We start from the raw sequence: 22,062 nt of genomic DNA, 5'->3' as shown, positions 1-22,062 counted from the left end.
AAATACAAACAGGAAAAAATATATTTTATTAGGGGATTTTTTTAGGAAAAATATAGACAAAACGAAAATAGGCGACGAAATGGTCTCATCTTGGCAAATTGGTGGCGATTGCTGTGTCTGGGTGCGTCTGCGTGCAACGTGCAATCGTTAACGCTCCGTAGCGAACGAAACGCAACTGTCACTGTCGCACTAGTGGGGAAGAGTGATAGTGAGAGAGGACTACGATACGCTTAGCGTTAACGAATGGCAGGTTGGCTACGCGCTCTGATCGTTTAACTCTTTAAGCTACGGGAATGCACAATCTGAGCGCATATGCAGGTGACGGTACTGACTGTTATATTTGACACTTTATATTGACTAAACAGATTAGGTGGTTTGCAGGTGGTGTAGATTTAATGAATTAATGTTTAAACCGGGAATGTACTACTGTACATTGCGCTGTGACCTTCGTTATTATGCTTAGGTGAACAATGTGTGACTAAAAAAAGTTAGGATTCTTAACGTATCGACTGTAACTTATTTTTTACTAGCGACCCGCCCCGGCTTCGCACGGGTTAATAAATTATACATAAACCTTCCTCTTGAATCACTAACAAAACAAACAAAACGCATCAAAATCCGTTGCGTAGTTTTAAAGATCTAAGCATACATAGGGACACACAGACATCGGGAAGCGACTTTGTTTTATACTATGTTAGTGATAATTTTTTATTTACCTACCTATAATCGTCGACACACTTCTGAGTTTATAACAGCTTGTGTTATAAATATACAGTATGCTACTTCTAGTAAAATAGGGTCCATTTTTAGGGTTCCGTACCTCAAAAGGTTTTTTTATTTCAACCTCATAAAACTCATAAAAGTGACTAAAGTTAATTTGGCTCTTTCATACATTCCGGCCATGTCATGCTTTCTACGGGATTTGAAATTAAGTTCTTTTACGTGGTGTCAGGATTCATCCATTTAGTATATATGTACAAGTTGTATAATACAAAATATGACTAAACGTTGCATAAATATCCTGCATTATATAAGTACTAATATAACGTGTAAGTTTTATTTGTTAGTGTACTAACAAGAATATGGATCACGTGGTCTGAATTAAATGAATTTTATTTTTTTATTTACTTATAACAATAAACACTGAAAAACATACATACATACATACATATAATCACGCCTATTTCCCGGAGGGGTAGGCAGAGACCACGGATTTCCACTTGCTACGATCCTGACATACCTCTTTCGCTTCCGTTACTTTCATAATCTTCCTCATACACGCTCGCCGGTTTAGGGTGCTCTTGACCTGGCCTTTCTTCAGGATTTCCCTGATCTGATCGAAGAAAGTCCGCCGAGGTCTGCCCCTTCCAACTCCCTCTTCTACTTCTCCCTTATACACTCTCTTTGTCAGCCTTCTTTCACTCATTCTTTCCATGTGTCCAAACCATCTCAACATACCTTTCTCAATTTTTGTCACTACATCTTCGTTCAGGCCACACTTTTCCCTTATCACACTGTTCCTAATTCTATCTTGTAATCTCACACCACACACACTTCTCAACGCTCTCATTTCCACTGCATTCACTTGGCTCTGATGCCTCTTCTGCCATACCCAACTTTCGCTACCAACACCCCTCTATGTACAGCCAACTGTGCTTTTTGCGATACTTTTTGGCTGCTCATAAAAGCGTTAAGTGCCCCATTCACGTGATTTCCAGCATTCACTCTCCTTTCAATGTCTTTATCATGCTTACCGTCCCTAGTGAACAAGGTTCCCAGATACACAAACTCTTTCACTTGTTGCACTCTTTCTTGACCAATCAAAATCTCACAGTTAGTCATATTTTCTTCCTTTTCAAATACCATTACTTTCGTCTTGCTTACATTAATTTTCATTCCTTTCCTTTCAAAAGACCCATGCATTCTAGTTACCATCTCCTGCAACTCCTCGCCCGATGACGCTAGCAATACCAGGTCATCGGCGTAAAGAAGACATTTGACGGGTAACCCACTCATTTTCAGCCCACATTCATCATTTCTCAAATCAAGCAAACTACTGTCCATGAACAGATTAAACAGCCACGGTGACGGTACACATCCCTGCCTAATACCCTTTTCGATGCTAAACCATTCAGTGTACGATCCGTTTACTCTCACACAAGCACTGGAATCCCCATAGAGCAATTTCAGTGCCTGAATGAGACGGCCGCCCAATCCATACACAGACAGTACCGACCAAAGTTCATTCCTCACCACTCTGTCATAAGCCTTTTCCAAATCCATGAAAGCGCAATAGACCTTTTGACCTTTGGCCAAATACTTCTCGCCTATGCATCGCAAGGAAAAGACTTGATCCGTACATCCCATACCCTTTCGGAATCCCGCTTGTGAATCCCATACTTGCTCATCGGTGTCTTTCACTACTCTTTCAATCAATATCTTTGCATACAATTTGCCGACGACGCTGAGTAAGCTAATGCCTCTGTAGTTTTTGCAATCCAGTTGTGATCCCTTTCCTTTGTAAAGAGGTACAATGACAGCCTTGCACCAGTCCCTGGGCACTTGACCGGTTCTAAAGCACAAATTGAAAAGGCGATACAACTGACTTGCTACAATGCCTTGTCCAGCTTTCAGCATCTCGACAGAAACTTTATCATATCCTGCAGCCTTTCCTGATTTTATTCCTTTCAACGCTTTCACAATTTTATCCATGCTAATACTATCTTCATTCTCCGACACGTTTTCAATACTTTCATCCAACTCCGAACTTGGCGTGTTTGCCTCCTCTCTGTCAAACAAACTTTCAAAATACTCTTTCCATCTTTTTAAGATGCATTCTTCCTCATTCACTAATTTTCCATTCTTGTCTTTTATTGACTTTAGCTCAGAAATCTCGGTGTTACCCCTGCCCAAACGAACGGACTTCCAGAAAAACTTTATATTTGCCTAGAAACCTTGAGAGAGCCTTTCTTCCATTTTATCTTTCTGTTCGTTTTTCTTTCTGTCTACTATTTCCTTCACAAACACTTTCATTCTTCTATAATCCCTTTTCGCTTCACTGACTTCGTCAAATGAAGCTAAGTGATTTCTTTGGTTAGCTCTTGTGGCTAACCAATCCAACCACAACTTTTTCTTCTCACACACTGCTTCTTGCACTTCTTTATCCCACCACACATTCTTCTCCTTTTTTCCTTTGTGCCTCTTACTTACTCCACATACTTCACTTGCCACATTTACTACTTTATTTTTAAAACTATCCCATAATTGTTCAGTCTCACTAAACTCATCCATACCTTCGAATTCGGTTTTTAATCTAGTCTTATACTCATCATTTACTCCTTCTTCTTGCAAATTCTCCACTTTTATTCTTTTTAAATCGGTAGTAATTGTATGGGGTCGTTGTCGCCATCCTTTAAACAAGCCACTTAATCGGCACATTACCAGGAAGTGGTCAGTATGGATACCCGACCCTCGATACACCCTGGAGTCGATAACATTCTTCCTAATTCTTTCATCCACTATCACAAAGTCAATCATACTTTTCCTTACATTCTCCGCCTCTCGAGTGTATAAATGTATCCGTTTGTGGTCAAACATCGTGTTTGTTACACAAAGGCTCCACTCTTGGCAAATTTCTAACAAGCTTCTCCCATTCTCATTTATTCTTTCGTCACCGTACATTCCAAGAACATTTTCAAATACGTCCCTTTTTACTCCTACCCAGCCATTGAAGTCACCTAACAAAATTAATCTTTCATTATCCTTACATACTTTCAAAACCTCTCTTAGTTCATCCCAAAATATCTGCCTGTCATCCCGAACGCGCTGTGAGTTACTAGCACCCCGGTCTACTGGAGCGTAAACACCTACCAAAAATATGCGCATCAGTCCCACTTTCAGTCTAATCCACATCAGTCTGGAATTCACACATTCAAATTCTCTCACACACTCAGCCATTCTTGCGGAAAGTACAACACCAACTCCCTGACAGGCGCGATCCGAACTAGGCACCCCAGACCAATACGCCGTGTAGGTTCCATGCAAGGTGATATCGCATCCTTTCCGTTTCGTCTCATTTACACACAAAATATCAATTTTTCTCTCAACCATCATCTGCAAAACCTCATTTAATTTATCTTCCATTCCTCCTCCAACATTCAGCGTAGCAAAGCGGCTCTCCGTGAGCCGCTTGTCGCCCCCGCGAGAGACGAGACGTGACGGGTGGCGTACCACGTCGCCGCCATTCGGATGATTATTATTATTTTGAATCTCCATTGCGTTCCCACGAGTAATAGGGATTTAAATGTCCACAACAGCAGAGCCCTGTACTGAAGCAAGGCGGTTTACCACTGTGTCCTGTGACCGCCAACACAGACACCCTCCGTTCATCGCCAGTACTACCCTCTGGCTATGCATCCCTCGGCACGGGTCGGCTAACACCTTGGATTTGGGGGTTTTATATTGGAGTTTTCCTTCTCCTAGACGGGTTGCAGCACAATGCTAACGAGGCCCATCTCCCCGGGTTATATTTTGGAGCTTTCCTTCTCCTAGACGGGTTGCAGCACAATGCTAACGAGGCCCATCTCCCCGTACTGAAAAAGTTTTCAATAATCGTAAAAGCTCGTAATCGCTTGGTTTATTTATCGCGCAGCTTACTGTCGCTGACGTAAAAAGTAAATTATGTCTATAATTGGGCGTAAATTTTACTGCGGTCGTTAAATTATCATGCACAACTGCGAAATGCTTCATGATTTGCCCTAGAGGCATATCCGGATTAGAAGATTTTGATACTTATTTGATACCAACGCTCAGTGTGAAAGAACTGATGAATGATGATGTGATTTAGATTTTTAGAACAAAACCACAAGAGGTTTGTTTCTTAGAGTGCGTGAAAACTATAACAATAATAACCTATTTAGCTAAACGGAAACGCCACAAAACTAAGCGGCCTAGGTATATTTGCAATAAATGTACCATTCGTTTAATAGTATAGCATCTAAATCGTGTACTTCTCGTACTATTAAATAAAATACGTTTTCAAGCCAAATTCTGCTACTAGCGATATATTACCAGTACCTGGCTATTTATTTAACTTCCTGAGTTACTAGCAAAGGTTTGTTTATATTTGGCCCAGTTTCAGCTGCATTTTGCTGCTATCGGCGGCAATAACACGTTACAGTAATAAAAGTCAATATGGCAGTTTGGTTCATATCAAAAGTTGGCCCGGGTTCAGATGTGTAGTTACTGTTGCTTGCCGAGTTATTCGTACAGGTAAATCAGCATAAGAGCACTCGTCGATTAAAAATAGTTGTAACGTAACGGATCTAGGACTGGTATGAACTCGAGTTTTAGGAGACTCGAGTTTGACGTGTCTTTTTATTAAAAAAATATTGAAAACCGCTTTAAAAAAATTAGTTTATATTATGAAAGCAAAAGAATGTGAAAGATGGTATATGATTTATGATTCTAACATATTTGCTGCGACTTATTTTTCAATTGTGATTTTTAATAAAAAGACATGTCAAGATCGCTTACCTTCTTTCTAATGCTAAAAAAACTAACTGTAGGCGTGCGTTAAAGGACATGAGACTAAAGATTTCGTCATGGAATTTGAATGGTCTATATGTCGCAGGGAAATGATCAAAACAGAGATTTCAACAAATCTCTAAGGGATATGATCAAATCACGCAGGATGTTAAAATGGCGAATCCATATCATCATTTCCCTAGAAAAATTCAGTCATTTGACCAAATCACTGACTCTGTTTAGTGAAAAGACAAAATCGGCCAATAAACGCGAAACGCTTTTTCATTTCACTAGATTTGTTTAGGAATTTGACAAAATCCCTAACCACGACAGTAAGTTGACGAAACGAACTTAAAAAGTCAACTAGTATTATCATTTCGCTAAACAGGTTTAGTGAAATGATAAAGTCTCAACTGGAAGATGGTATATGGTGATTTAATTAAATCTCTGAACGGTTTAGTGAAATGACGAAAGCAAGTACAGAATACAACAGTTTACTCTACAGTTAAGCGATTTGATCAAATCTCTAGGTTAAGTGAATTTTTTTGAAAATATCGGCTGAAAAAATAAAAGAGACTTCTCTGCACAAATTTAAAGAGTTGCTAATCAAATCAAGCGTGTTGGTGGACGTCCCTAAGGTAGACAGAGGTCCATTAGATGGAAGTAATGTACCGGGGATTGTTTTAAATAGGTATTAAAAATTATCTGTACTAAATCGGTACATCTGTCGGCATCATAATTTCAAAAATGTTCACTTAATAATCAGAGATTTGATCAAATCGCTTAACTGTAGAGTAAACTGTTGAATTCTGTACTTGCTTTCGTCATTTCACTAAACCTTTCAGAGATTTAATCAAATCACCATATATACCATCTTCCAGTTGAGACTTTATCATTTCACTAAACCTGTTTAGCGAAATGATAAAACTAGTTGGCTTTTTAAGTTCGTTTCGTCAACTTACTGTCGTGGTTAGGGATTTTGTCAAATTCCTAAACAAATCTAGTGAAATGAAAAAGCGTTTCGCGTTTATTGGCCGATTTTGTCTTTTCACTAAACAGAGTCAGTGATTTGGTCAAATGACTGAATTTTTCTAGGGAAATGATGATATGGATTCGCCATTTTAACATCCTTCGTGATTTGATCATATCCCTTAGAGATTTGTTCAAATCTCTGTTTTGATCATTTCCCTGCGACATATATAAGAATAGGTAGGTAGTAAAGACGTTGCTAATAAAAATCTTTCATGTGAAGACTCGTCTAATCTCTAATTAGTTTAAGCAGTATTACTAGAGCCAATAAAAATCCAGATTAAATATAAAAACTCTAAAGAGTTAAATCTACGACCTGTAAAGTCTACTTTTTTATTCGGTAGACTAAAATGACATTTCATAGTATGAAATGACACATGATGTTCATACTATAAAATGTCATTTTAGTCTACGGAATAAAAAAATAGACTTTAAATCTTATCGGCTGCCGTATGTCATACTCGTAAGGGTAAATCTATTACAAATACATTTTATTAGGGACTTTGATTACTCACCTCGCACCCTCACCAGAATTAGGACATAATTTAAAAAAACCTACCAATAAACAATTTCCTAGTAAATTACCTACACCGTCTCCTAGCAAGTGTCTGAGACTTGCTTGTCTTTGCCAAAGCGTGAGCAAGTTACACTGGATGGGCAGTAAATTCGACTCGCCCGCACTCTCGCAAGAATGGAAATATCAGCCAGAACGGCGTTAACAGACATTCGGCGCATCTGTCTGCCGCCCAGCGCGATACGTTTTTAATATAAAGCCGTGTCTATTACGTGGTGCGAATTATGTATGGGGTTTACAGGCCGTAGGGGGGCATATGACTTGCAAAACATTTACAAAATCAGAGCCGAGAGATGATAATGATAAACAATACCTATATGTAAGCATTGACTCCATTCTGCCTCTGTAAAAAGTCGTAAGAGTAAAATCCTGTAAATAACAAGACTCCATGGTGATGTCCCAAATTATTTTTACCTATTGTATGCTTGGAGGATACAACTAAACGGAGTAGCCATTAACAGGCTTTCCCCTCTGTCGAAAATAGGCGGCCAACGGTCATACACAATGTATGGACTGACGTTTATCTGACATGGCTATTTTTACGTTACGCATACATTTGACGTTCCCCTCCCCCGCAAAAATCGGCAGACTGTTTTGTACAGAAAATTACAGACATGGCGTCTCCGTTTGATTATATCCTCCAAGATTGTATGTACTAATGCCGTATAGTACACAAAAAAAACTCTGTAGAAAATAATCGACATTAAACTTTACAAAAAGGCCATTGCTTTTGGATGAGCCTTTTTGTAAAATAGTTACGTGTCAACAATTTTAGGTTTGAATCCAAGCAACCATTTTCCGCTGGACTTTTTAGAGCAGTTAGCTCGGAGTCATTAATTGTCAAGAGCGGAGCGGGCTGGAAGCTTACATGATATTTATTACTGCCGCTTTAATGTTCCATTTTCTTGCACTTTGCAGGCTAATATAGGAAATAGCATAAACACTATAAGTAGCGCGCTGATTGATATACTATATATATAGATAACATTTTCAGAGAGTTAATAAAACAGAATTTTGCTCAGTTTATCTTGCGTTCAATAGTTATTTACGGTATAAGTGCGAGAAATAAGAAATTCGGATTGATGGCCTTTTTGGAATTACCCGACATTCAAATTCGTTCGAGATTACCCGAATAACCTTACATAATTATGTGTAAGTAATAAAATTGCTAAGACAATCCACCGCCAAAACAAAGCATTCCGGTAACTGCAAGCTACACGCTTAAAACAAATTGTAATCGCAACACATCACGGACATTAATTATAAGAGCGCGTTAGAACAATTCTCGATGTCACGACATAAAGCAGAACACAAATATAAACACAAAGAAGCTTTCACGACAACACTAGGCGTAATGTTGCGAGCTAAGACATGAGTTCCAAGCGGTTTCAACTGACACACAACAATTTTCACGCCACTATGCAAGAACGAGATGTTCCGAGTAGGTAATATCAAATTGAGATTCCAAAGTTCGAATGAACCAGATAATTCACACTGAGGTTACACCTACTCGTTTGTTCCCTATCTCATATAGTCGGAGAGCTAGCCACGGCAATAGGTATGCAATTTATAGAGCAACGAAATCCCTCTAGTTAGTATGCCATACTATCATTATTAATTAATCCGGGCGCCTGGCAGCTGTCTAGCGGTGGGTGTGGGAGTGGATGGGCAACAAAGTGGTTGTCAAATCAATTGAAGGTATGCAATTTATAGAGCTCTTTGTTTGGTGTGATATAATAGATAATTATGTATTTAATTCAAATATAACAATGCCAGGCGTTTTATTTGGGGGAAAAGTAGTGCCAGGTGATAAAAATCGATAAAAATACACAATTACTTGTGCGCTTGTAGGAAGATCACGAGCAAATTGCACCTGACTCACAATCTATGCGTAAAGCAATTGTGAGTACTTCCTACAGGCGCACAAAGTGATTGTGTATTTTCATCACCTGGCACTACTTTTCCCCCAAATAAAACGCCTGGCATTGTTATATTTGAATTAAATACATAATTAGCTATTATATCACACCAGACACAGAGCTCTATAAATTGCACACCTTCAATTGATTTTACAACCACTTTGTTGCCCATCCACTCCCACACCCACCGCTATCGCTAGACAGCTGCCAGGCGCCCGGATTAATTAATAATGATAGTATGGCATACCAACTAGAGGGATTTCGTTGCTCTATAAATTGCATACCTATTTACGTGGCTAGCTCTTAGACCAATAGGTATGTGTAATTGGTATACAGTTAAGATATTTAAATATATGGTGTACCTTACCTACGTACCATACTATACTCGTAGTTTCTTACACCCAAATTTTTTATGTTTATGAAAAGAATCATCGTTTTTACATATTTATATATGTATAATATGTAGTGACATTTGTATTTTACCAATACATATATCAAAAGCAGCATCGACCCTTTTATTTAAATTTTATTATACATACTTAACACAATAATGTCTGTTTTCCCGTGTGATTCAGATTACTCAGCAAAATGGGGTTAATAAACTAACCCAATCATTGACATTTTGATCGATTTAGTAGACAGCTGTTTATGTTTACGTTACGCGGTTATAGGGAATCGATGACATACTTAGATAGGGACTTGTTTTCTACCGTGAAGACACGATTAAAGATATTCGATATTCTGCTAGCTCTATCAAACCTTCACTCTTTTAGGGCAACTTGCACGTTCCAGGGTTAGCCAAGTAACTCGGAACTAACCGGTTACACAGGGTTAAACTCCGCGTTTAAACGGTTAACTCCAAGTTAGTTGGCCTACCCTGGAACGCACAAGTGGCCCGTATTATTTTAAAATCATGACTTTTTAAGTTACCTATATTGGTAAAAACTTAAAAATAGCTATAGGTAGACATAGACATGATAGACAGTAGCAAAATTAATAGATGTAGGTTTTGCGGAATTTGACAATTTTTTTCCAGTTTTTTATTGTAGTTTCTAAAAACTTTCAGGCAATAAAAATCCGTTAAAATGTATGTAGGTATTATTACAATTAACTCGTTTCTGTAGTTAAAAGCATGAATAAGTTTAAAAAATATAGTACCTACTAAATATCTAACAGAATCGCCATTGTCTCGTGGCTATACCATCGGCAAACTCAAGATGTCAGTGCGGGAATACTTTCCGCGAGTCGCAAAGTTCCGCAAGTTGCGCTGCAGGCCGTACATTCCCAATAACACAACGAGCGAGCTATATTATAGAATTAACCAGGTAAATGTGACCTTTATAACCGTTAAAACTACACATCATCTGGGTATTTTACACTGGGTAGCTTAAATCTTTGAGCCGCACTTGGTAAGCGAAAAGAATAACGTCCAAGATTCTGGCGCGGCCCGACGCGACTTATGCTGACCGTAAATTTGCAGGCAAATTCATTTAGCTGACAGACGTTTGGGATTTAAGTTTTGCTTGGAGCTACGAGCCCGGTCAGAAGGTACACGTAGACCACAGACTAAGCCATAGTATTAGCTATAATAAGGCCTAGGTCTAAATCGAGCTACAAGATTCCGTGCTGCTACGCCAAATTGGTGTTAAGTGACCATCCGTAACTTTTTAATTACCTAACAATTATTGAAAATCGTCAATTTTGTAACTTGTGATTTTGATCATCGATAGGAATGGATTCCACAAACAGGAGAAAATGTTTTCCATATATTATTGTAAATTGCTTTTCGTCAAGAAACAACATCGATGAAAATTAGGTACGAAAAATTGAAATGTTTAAGCATTATGTAGGTATTTATATTTTAGAATTTACAAAACAACAAAATTCGAGAAGATTTAAATAAGAACAACCTTCGTATGATTTGCTACACTAGCGCCATCTGCGGGCTCGTGTTGTATTCGAGCAGCGTGAAAGCCTTGTACGTGAAGGTTGCAATGTTTGTTAGTACATACATTAACCCTTTCTGGTTAGACCACGAATATTCTTCGAGATGGCAGTATAGTAGGTATTTCAAATAAAAGTAGGAAAACTGTGTTGAAGGTTGAAGATAAACTTCTGACCTGAATGTTTATGCTTTAAAATTAAATGTTTCTGAATTATACTACACGGATTTACATCCCTTCAAGTAACCGTCAATATTAGGATTATAAACTGCACTAAGAAATATGAAATATAAACATAGGTAATTATTAATGTTTAAGAGCTGAAAAAATTGCGGGAATATCGCAACAATTCCAAAAAACTTAAATATAAACTCACCTAAAATATTTAGTTTTCCTATCCACTAAAAAACACTCCTAGGACCCACTAAAATTATCGTTTTATGAAATTTCCAAACTTAAAACAAATTCATCTCAAAATTACCCAAAATTCCACGGTCACAACGAAAGCTCACAACCACCAGACAGTGAATAACCAAAGTCAGCAGTCTGATTCACTTCGGCGGGAAAAAGATACTGTTTTGTATTCCGTCTCTATTTCTCTCACAGGCATCTGTGTATATCTATCTCAGAGGTGTCGATTAAACTAAAACCATTACGGCGAGAACAAAAAAGGTCCCCTCAGTGTAAATCGCAATATATCATCGCTTGACGTCCCGCTTAGGGCGGTCATCCCCAACGCGTACCACTGATCGACTAAGACTAACCAATATTACATGATCTCCAACCATGAATATTTCTAATGGGTCATGAGGTACCAGTTATACTGGTAGTTGTCTAACGCCTGCGATAGGAACACGACCAGGATTCGGGCTGCTTTTGTCAAAGGCAGTAAATTTAGTGCAGTAACGGTTGCAATTTCTATGTCCTTGGATTATGTGCAGCTGTTTAGTCTAGTAATAATAAAAACTGCTTAGTGATAAAACCTGGGAATATGAAATTTTAAAGTAAAATGCCAGTTCATGACTCCACGAAGTTTACGAGCATTTTGAACAATAGTTATTAAGATAAAATAGGTCAAACATAAACTGAAAGAAACCAAGGTAAGTATAGATATGGTCAACCAAATCTTGTCAGTAGAAAAAGGCGCGAAATTCAAATTTTCTATGAGACGATATGCCTTCGCGCCTACATTTTTCAAATTTGCCGCCTTTTTCTACTGACAAGATCTGGTTGACCAAGTATAATTCATAAATAAGTATAAAAAAAGGGAAGAGCGGTGTCTACCAACACAAGCATAGGTATTTTTGCTTACCGGGCTTTCCTTAGTTCATAACGTTTTATATGAAATAAAGATTTATTGTTATTCTTTATGAGGTAATATCTGGGTGACCGAGCTAAGCTTCGCTCGGAAAACATATAAAAACTCGAAAATGCGCGTTTTCCCAGAGATAAGACCTAGCTAGATCGATTTTTCGCCCCCGAAAACCCCCGTATCGTTAGAGCCGTTTCCGAGATCGCCGAAATATATATATATATAAATAAATAAATAAATAAACAAGAATTGCTCGTTTAAAGGTATTAGATAGATTATTTATTATATGCAGTAAAACATGTCAGTAGGTTATTGTCGTTATTGAACATTATCATCTTACTCGCGTTTGTTGGCACTAGTTTTTACGAAAGCGACTGGCATCTCATCTTCCAACCTAGAAAGGAAACTTGGCCTGAGATTAGTCCGGTTTCGGACATCGTAATATTGTTGCAGGAAACGTTTGACCAAGGTAATTTTATCGAGAAAATAATTAATTTGACGTCTCCTGCAGTAACTTAGTCGCTAGCAGTATTATGGCACGAGTCGTGCCGCACGACATTACTGCGCGATGTTACTGTCCGGATTCTTGACATTTGCGACAGCTATATTCCTCCGCATTACTGCAGCAGTAATTCTGGTGTAGCCTGAATCCGAACGGTCTCTGTAGGTACCTTTAATACTTATAAATCAAGCTAAGCCGTGCGAAGTATCCAATCTCACGGGCGCTGCCCATCTATCACGTAGCACAATGCCTTTCGAAGCCAAACAGTTTTATAAAAAGACTTGTATGGACATATGACTTTTTGGTTAAACACGGCAATGCCATCTGGTTTACTTTAGAACTGGGAGCAATTCCGCTTATTCCTGTTGTTATTAAAACGAGAATTGGCCTCCAGATGCTACTTGTCGTAGCTATTCATATTTACCTAAAAATATCAATAATAAATTCGTATATCAAAAACCTGACAACCTATGTAATTAGTCGCTTTTCTTTATTTTTTGGCACCTTGTATGGCACTTTTATCTTAATGAGTTGGTGAGCGTCCCGACTTGCGTAAGCGCTTGTGGTTTCGGTCCGAGTACTCCGAGTGTTGAACCCACATACCTATAGCAAAGACAAGTGAGTAATAAGGACTGTCCATCTGAGGCGGTACCTAAACCCATCGACGTTCGACGTAAGTACCTATAACGTGTTACTTAGGTAGGTATTCAATATTTTTAAAGCACTTAATACAATAATACCATAACGCAAAGAAGTATACGTAATGAATTTTATTATTCTTGTTCTTCTTATTCTTGAAACAAAGAAATAAATGATGGGTTAAAGGATCAGTGATTCACGAAGGTTGCTCAAGTAAGCAAGATTGATCGATTATAGGAATGAGGCAATTATCAGATAAACTGAAATAAATGTCATATACTAAGAAAAAACCGGCCAAGTGCGAGTCGGACTCGCGCACGGAGGGTTCCGCACCATCAACAAAAAATAGAGCAAAACAAGCAAAAAAACGGTCACCCATCCAAGTATTGACCCCGCCCGACGTTGCTTAACTTCGGTCAAAAATCACGTTTGTTGTATGGGAGCCCCACTTAAATCTTTATTTTATTCTGTTTTTAGTATTTGTTGTTATAGCGGCAACAGAAATACATCATCTGTAAAAATTTCAACTGTCTAGGTTCGGTGTCACGGTTCGTGAGATACAGCCTGGTGACAGTCGGACGGACAGCGGAGTCTTAGTAATAGGGTCCCGTTTTTACCCTTTGGGTACGGAACCCTAAAAAGTGACCATGTGAAGTGAGTGAGTGAATGAAGTGAATCGTCAGTTATTTTGATTGACGCCACCTAGGGTACCTACCTATTTATCGTTTCGCTACACATAACTATTCAATCGGTCGGTCAACCAAAATGGACACTACTGAGCTTCTTATGGTTTCGTTTTTGTGTTCCTTCCGCTTGAAGAACCCAAGAACATTGACGAATAGATTAAAGTTATATGGAAACTACAGTATTTATTTGTTACTTGTCTCTGCCCAGAGCAAATCAAGTTTTATCACGAACATGAAGTGGGCTAATTGGTAGATAAGTTGATCTTTAGGTCCAACCAACTAGAACAGCCTACTACTGCGACGTACCTTCGTAAGTCCAGAGGGGCTACCGCGAACCACGTTCGACGTGTTGCCTCCCTGTCACACTTACGTACGAATTTACAAGTGCAACAGAGAGCCAACACGTCGAACGTGGTTCGCGGTAGACGCTCTGGCCCCTGTTTCACAAAGCTGATAATTGTCTCCTGGCCTGACAGTGACAACTGGCCGCATATTGCTGGCCCAACAAGTAAATATTGACGGTCGGTACCGTTCCTTACTTATTTATCTAGAAATGTACAGGAAATTATCAGTGTCAGATGTCGATTGTCAGCGTGGTGAAATTGGCCCCTGTGCGTTGATGCCGACTGCCTGTTGGTAACAAGAAAATAATAAGATCTAGTCTAGGGCATTGTTCGAAGCAATATTGTCGAGGACCAGAACTACTTTACAATCACCAAGATTTAACCAACTCTAGTAAAGTCATCAACTCATCAGTCAACTTCTATCAGATTCAGATGAGCCTTTATCACCGCCAGTCGGCTATTAATAATACCCAATAAAAAAATAAACGTTAAATACGTACATTGGAATAAAGACTATTAACGAAACCCTTTTAAAATCACTTCTTTTGTTTGTTTTTGGTGAAATATATTTATATTATATTTTACTCACATCTATAAACATATTATGATTAAATATTTGTATTTTTAAATTTAAGTTACGTTAAAGTTTAGTCACATGCGTGTTCAACCTTACAATGTATTTTCCTTTTGTCACAGAAATAAATAAGAATGGATTTCAAAAATCTTAAAGAGTTACAATTACAAGAAATTGATGCAATTGCCTCAACCTTGACCTATCCTTGTTTTAATTGGTTTTTAATCACTTACATTCACGCGACCCTAATACTCACAGTAGTTGAATATGGATTTAAGTGTTTTTTTATTAAAAAAAATATTAGTTATAATAATGTTTTTTTAGGGTTCCGTACCCAAAGGGTAAAAAACGGGACCCTATTACTAAGACTCCGCTGTCCGTCCGTCCGTCAGTTCGTCCGTCCGTCCGTCCGTCCGTCCGTCCGTCCGTCCGTCCGTCCGTCCGTCAGTCCGTCCGTCTGTCACCAGGCTGTATCTCACGAACCGTGATATCTAGAAAGTTGAAATTTTCACAGATGATGTATTTCTGTTGCCGCTATAACAACAAATACTAAAAATAGAATAAAATAAAGATTTAAGCGGGGCTCCCATACAACAAACGTGATTTTTGACCGAAGTTAAGCAACGTCGGGTGGGGTCAGTACTTGGATGGGTGACCGTTTTTTGCTTGTTTTTTTTTTGCTTGTTTTGCTCTATTTTTTGTTGATGGTGCGGAACCCTCCGTGCGCGAGTCCGACTCGCACTTGGCCGGTTTTTTATTAGTTTTAATCCCTTTGGACCTTGTCTCCGAAATTACATGCCACACCGATCCTGCACAACTTTCCTATAAATTACCTATTTTCATAAAGTTGACGCATATATCCTTCGGCTATGTAAGCTTATAACCACGAACGCCGAGCCAAAATATAAACTACTTACTCCATCTTTATCACTGTAATATGTAAGGGTGAAAGACAAATAGATGAAACTTCGGTTTTCGATGTTTGTCGTAGCATCGCTGGGCCTACCACCAATAAATGAGCAGGAGACAAGATTTTGTCCCAAGTAGTTTCGTTGTAAATTATCACTGGTAGGAAGCGCTGGTGGTGCGACTTGCAATCCGGAGGTCGCGGGTTCAAACCCGGCTCGTACCAATGAGTTCGGAACTTATGTAGGTACGATTGATATTTACCAGTCGCTTTTCGGTGAAGGAAAGCATCGTGAGGAAACCGGACTAATCCCAATAAGGGCCTCTGGGTTGGAAGGTCAGATGGCAGTCGCTTTCGTAAAAACTAGTGCTCACGCCAATTCCTGGGATTAGTTGCCAAGCAGACCCCAGGCTCCCATGAGCCGTGGCAAAATGCCGGGACAACGCGAGGAAGATGATGAGAGGGATCTATTAGATGACTATAAGTATGCTTGTTAAGAAGATTTTAGTTCAAAAAAAGTGACTAAATGCACCAATAGGCACAATGCTTATCGGTTGAAGACGGAGTAGCAAGTTAAACTTGACAGATGTGACAAGCGTTTTAGCTACCGGAATACCAGGATTTTAAACTATTATCTATCTTGTGTCCATTTACTATCAGAGACCCGGTATGTCCGTCTTATCGCACACCGAGAAACCTGTCGTGTACAGACACGGCACACTAACGAACAAAGTCATTACCAAATTAACGACATCCAGGTGAACAAAAAAGCATTTTGTAAACAAGCCTCAGTCAATACGGTCGTTTAAGTACTTTCCTACTTTATTATGTTTTGATATCATTATTTTTCTCGTGTGTTGAGTGTCACTAATTGAGTGTTACAACAATGTCAACGTCTACCCCGTCACCACCGAGCCTACAGTCAGATGAAGAATTAGAAGACTCTAGAGATTCAACTCTATCGCAATTCTCTACGGCAGCGACGTCAAGTCACATATTGGAGTCTTCCCAGAAACGTGAAATCAAAAACAACGTGACGTCTCATGGTGTTGAAGACATCTTATCAGAATGTGGACCCTATCCTGGCACCGACAACACATTTCCAGATTGCAAGGCGGAGGTCCTCTCCTCAATACCACATTCTTTCGTGCAAGACTATAACTCAAGAGACTCTACGAGCTTTAGCATTCAAGACATACTCGGACTTCCACAGGCCTACAACCCAACGAATACTCAGGAAGACGTTGAACCTAGATATGACTACCAAATACCTAACTATGAAAACATCAGTAACAGCCCCAATAATACCTATGCGCCAGGAACTGAGGACACGGCACAAGAGGACTGTGTAGAAAAATCAGAGCACATATTTAATCCAAATAGCCATGATGGCAATCAAATTATATACAATAGAAGTTTTGCAACGAATGAACCTGTTCGGTGTCACCAGAGAAGCAGTTTAGGCAGCGAGTTAGCAAACGATCCAGGCAGGGAAATCAATGATTTACGTGAATCGAGTTTCACCACTCAGGTAAATTTACCGCTATACAAATCAACACCTTATCGCTCTAGCAATAAGATATAAAATTGTTCTTACTAACCACAAAAAGTACTAGTGTGATTTACCACAAGGCAACCGGATCCGTAATGACAATTTAATTTTGTTGAATCTTGTGTCAATTAAAGAAATAGGTAGAGGTAAATTCATTACCTATCTGTACAGAAGCGAAGTGAGTCGTATTAATTGAAAGTTTTTGTATTTTTCAGAATACTTCGTGGAACAGCAAATCTTCAGCGGCTAGCATATCTATAGCCACTGCGTCTTCACTTTCAGAAAACGGTAAGATAATTAATGCCTTTTATTAATTTAGTGATTTCATTCAGTGATTTAGTTTAAAGCAACTATTAAATTAACTAATTATTTTTACAGAAATGTCTACGGAATCATCATCGTACCAGAAAGGATTTACGAAGCGTGCTCGAACTGCCTACACCAGCTCACAACTAGTGGAATTAGAGAATGAATTCCATCAGAACCGATACCTGTGCCGACCGAGGCGCATTGAGCTGGCTAACTATCTACAGCTATCAGAACGCCAAATAAAGATTTGGTTCCAGAACAGAAGGATGAAATATAAGAAGGATAACAAACACAATAAGCCTTCCTCATCGGTCGATGATAGCAGTCCCTCCACGAGTTCCAAAGGCTTATCACCAAATCAAGATCATAAGATGAGTCATGGGCGAAGCTGCGGCGGGCACGATCGACATCGACGTCTACTCACGGACAGCCACGTATCCCACCATAAAATATGCTTAACTCCGAATGATGCCATATCAAGACCGCCGGAATACCCGTCGATAAACACATTGAAGTCCGTGATAAAGGGCCCGCAGAGCTCGAGCGAGCTACCGTCTTACACGCCTTTATCTTATACCTCGTACTACGCTGCAAACGCCAGCAAGGCTTACTCACCGCTGCCGGACGTTTATCGGTACTCGAACGATGAATCACTCCAAAATTCGAATGCTTTGTCCACACTACCTGCCGATACCTATGTTCCTAACGGCGTGAGCTTAAAACTGAACGATGATATCTCGAGATACACGGCAACGTCATCGTATTACAATCCTTTATCATCTGGCGTCGTTATGCACCCGCCGACCTCTGAGGCTTATGGGTTCAGTTCTTCGATCCCGGCCACGATTCCAGCACCGACGTATGAAGACAGTAACCTCCACACTCGGTCTTCCCTGCCCCTGCCACAGGATCCTTACTACTCTTACTTGATCTCGTCAGATTCGGCCAATCAGCATCCTTCTGCTTCTAACAGCAAATATTCCTCTTACATATCGTTATAAATATTTTTAAGGGAAAGGGAAATTATCTACTTAAATAGTGCATAAGACTGACTGTTTCTACGGTAATTATAAACTATGTATAATAAATCTTCGCTCATTTCCTATATTTTTTGTTATTAATATTGTGAAATGCTACTAATTTCTTTTGTTTATATTGTTAAATTTTTTAATTATAAATTCGATTTGTTGTGTAAATAAAATACTATAATTTTGTAAGCAAAGTATTGAAAAGTGAATAAAACTGTATATATGACACATTCAATCATTTTATTGGACATTGTCAGTTTAATCTATGCTAATTAATGATTGTAATTATAGCAGCTAACGCAAAATATAACTATCTGCCTGTACCTCATCGCTCAGTAAACGTAGTTCAATTTTTAGGGTTCCGTACCCAAAGGGTAAAAACGGGACCCTATTACTGAGACTCCGCGGTCCGTCCGTCCGTCCGTCTGTCCGTCCGTCTGTCACCAGGCTGTATCTCACGAACCGTGATAGCTAGACAGTTGAAATTTTCACAGATGATGTATTTCTGTTGCCGCTATAACAACAAATACTAAAAACAGAATAAAATAAAGATTTAAGTGGGGCTCCCATACAACAAACGTGATTTTTGACCGAAGTTAAGCAACGTCGGGCGGGGTCAGTACTTGGATAGGTGACCGCTTTTTTGCTTGTTTTGCTCTATTTTTTGTTGATGGTGCGGAACCCTCCGTGCGCGAGTCCGACTCGCACTTGGCCGGTTTTTTATAGAGTAATAAACATTGATAATAACTGCATTGCAATGTAACTTGCATTGTGGGATAACAAACTAGAATTTATTTATTTTCGTAGTCAAATAATACAAATAAAAAAATAGGTACACATGTATGTATATTATATATAAACTGCACCCAGAAAAAAATGCCAATCATCATCATCTATATATTATTGCATAATAGGTAAGTACCTACAGTTTTTAGAGTTAGGCATTCATAATTTATGTACTTAAAAACTTTAGTATCATATATTTTATTGCATTTTTTTATTCTCAATTATGATTTAATATTTATAAAGTACAATTTTACAAAGTACCTACCGATGCAATTTACAAATAATCAGAATTTCCACTTGCAAATTTAAGTATTATTTATTATTGGGGGTGTGGCCCTTTGGATGCCACTTCGACCAAGCTGTGATCTATTGTGACGGCCCTTTGAAGTTCACTACTAATGCCCGTTGAATCCAGGAAATTCCAGATTCTTTGGGCCGTAATGCTCTGTACCTCATAGGGTTCCAGTATGTGTCGCCCTAGGTAGGTACTTCTCTCTTAAATTTAAGTAGGTACCTAAATTACGACGAGGCGATGAGAAAGTCCGGTTGAATGACGTACTTCCGTACATTCTTGAGTAATGCTAATAATAGCTAGTTAATTAGGTACTTATGTATCTTGTCGCCAAAATTAAACATATTTGCGCCCGCAACTTTACTCGCTGTTGTCTGATGTTTTAAGAAGGTAAAGGTAACAATAGAAACAGAAGTATTTTATCTGTTTTATTTGAATATAGAACCAGATTTGCCAAGTAGCACATACCTAATGTGCTGTTCGTTGTTGCTATTTACTAGTAACTGACGAAGAGAAGGTAACGTTTACTTCCTGGCTGTTACGACTATTATGCATGTAGGACTAAATAATGATCACTAGGTACCACTAATAATGGGAATTATTATAGAGACTAGTTTTTTTTTGATCAGCAATATTTGGCATAGGTAGGCAATGTTAAACCTGTAGTTATGTCTAGAGTTATGTAACTTTCACTGAACAAATAAGGCAAAAGGATCATTATTTATTACGGAATAAAGAGTTAATAATCAGAATGGAAATTATACTTATTTACGCCAAATCGAATTTGAACAGAGTTTTAATTGATAATAGTAAAAAAAACACATCACTTATATGTTTATTTCTGCAAACATTTAAAATACATTTACTTAGTTAATTTAAATCTTATATTTTGGTATGTAAGTAGATATATTATTAACATTCTTTAAAAAAACAGTTATAACAAGTCAATTTAAGCTATTAATTAACGGAATATATTTGCACTATAAAATTTAAGTCGAGGTAAAAATCTCAAATATTTTAGAAGTCATTCTTTGAACAGCTGCCAACTTATCCACAGCGGCCTGCTCGGTAAAGTGGGCACAGTGTCCACCAACACATCCGTTCTGAGTTCCCTAGGGCACGACTGGAACCTCACCGACATAGCTCGTTGTCCCTGTTGCTCCAGACTCTGTCGTCTCGCCCACTCTTTATACACCAGGACCACAGCAAGGATTATCAATACTAATACCAACATTATTAATGTTAATATTAAACATCGTATGTAGTCCGGTAAGGTCTTGATGCTTGGAGTCTCCGTTGTTGTATTAAATATCTCTAAAGGTAGTAAACAGTGGTATGTTGTATTCCAGCATTGTCGCATGTCGCAGGCGAGGCCGTCTTTTGACTTGCACAATTCCATACTGCTCCAAAATACGTGAATTTCTTTATTTTCTTGATATAATTTTCAAAACGCCACCGTCTGAATAGGTACAGTTAAATAGATTTATTTTATTTAACAAATAAATCTTGAAATAAATCAAGTAGAGATACAATAAAGAATGATTTCATTACGATGCCTAACTATATCTAAAGAGCCAACCGTTCAACCATCGCTTTTAATTAATCGACGTAACGTCTTTATCGGTAATCATTATACTGAGCCCTTACATATTAAAATCCTTTGAACTAATTGACCTATTAGGCTTCAATCATTACATAAAGTATCAATTAAAGAGAGTGAATCATAAATTCAACTCGCAAGAACTTTTACCATTTACCTTACTTCATTTGCAAATGAGATTAATTTGGATCAGTTTATTTCTAGTGGATTTTGCATTTGATATCAGTTAATCCCCGGAATTTCCTGCAGACGCACAATCATTTTATCAAACAATCCTTTAGTGAATTGAAGTAATTTTGACAAAGATTTTTATGCGACCGTTTAAAAAGGTTTTTTATATCACAAGGTCAAAGTCACATCATGATTCAATGATTCGATGACAAACTTGCCGGAGATTAAATTGTGGCTGTGATACGAAACGAACGACAAGTGAATATACCGTCGGATGATAAGCAAAAGTCACTAACTAACATCTATGAAATTATTGGACAATAAACCGTGTTACAAGTGTAATAAAGTGCATTGTTACTTTAATTTTTT

At 38.4% G+C, this 22,062-nt stretch overlaps 2 protein-coding genes across 2 annotated transcripts in view; one reads left to right on the top strand and one right to left on the bottom strand.

Annotated features, from left to right (window-relative positions):
- Positions 1–22,062, bottom strand: part of LOC134662046 (protein CREG1) — a 550,933-nt gene that overhangs the window by 168,308 nt on the left and 360,563 nt on the right. The window lies entirely within an intron of this gene.
- On the top strand, positions 16,474–18,825 carry LOC134657179 (uncharacterized). Its single transcript, XM_063512736.1, has 3 exons — positions 16,474–17,486; positions 17,723–17,795; positions 17,886–18,825. The coding sequence occupies exons 1-3, from the start codon at positions 16,842–16,844 to the stop codon at positions 18,815–18,817; spliced, it is 1,650 nt and encodes a 549-aa protein (XP_063368806.1). The 5' UTR covers positions 16,474–16,841; the 3' UTR covers positions 18,818–18,825.

The sequence above is a fragment of the Cydia amplana genome, chromosome 2 (genome assembly GCF_948474715.1).
Source record: "Cydia amplana chromosome 2, ilCydAmpl1.1, whole genome shotgun sequence".
NCBI classification, from domain to species: Eukaryota; Metazoa; Arthropoda; class Insecta; order Lepidoptera; family Tortricidae; genus Cydia; species Cydia amplana.
Note: the sequence above shows the minus strand (reverse complement) of the source record. Positions and strands in the feature narration are given on the sequence as shown.

What these genes read in the sequence shown, in the direction of transcription:
- LOC134657179 (XM_063512736.1), top strand. Translation starts at nt 16,842, where the DNA reads ATGTCAACGTCTACCCCGTCACCACCGAGCCTACAGTCAGATGAAGAA. An exon ending in AATCGAGTTTCACCACTCAG is followed by an intron (nt 17,487 to 17,722) that starts GTAAATTTACCG and finishes TGTATTTTTCAG; the next exon opens with AATACTTCGTGGAACAGCAA. An exon ending in GTCTTCACTTTCAGAAAACG is followed by an intron (nt 17,796 to 17,885) that starts GTAAGATAATTA and finishes TTATTTTTACAG; the next exon opens with AAATGTCTACGGAATCATCA.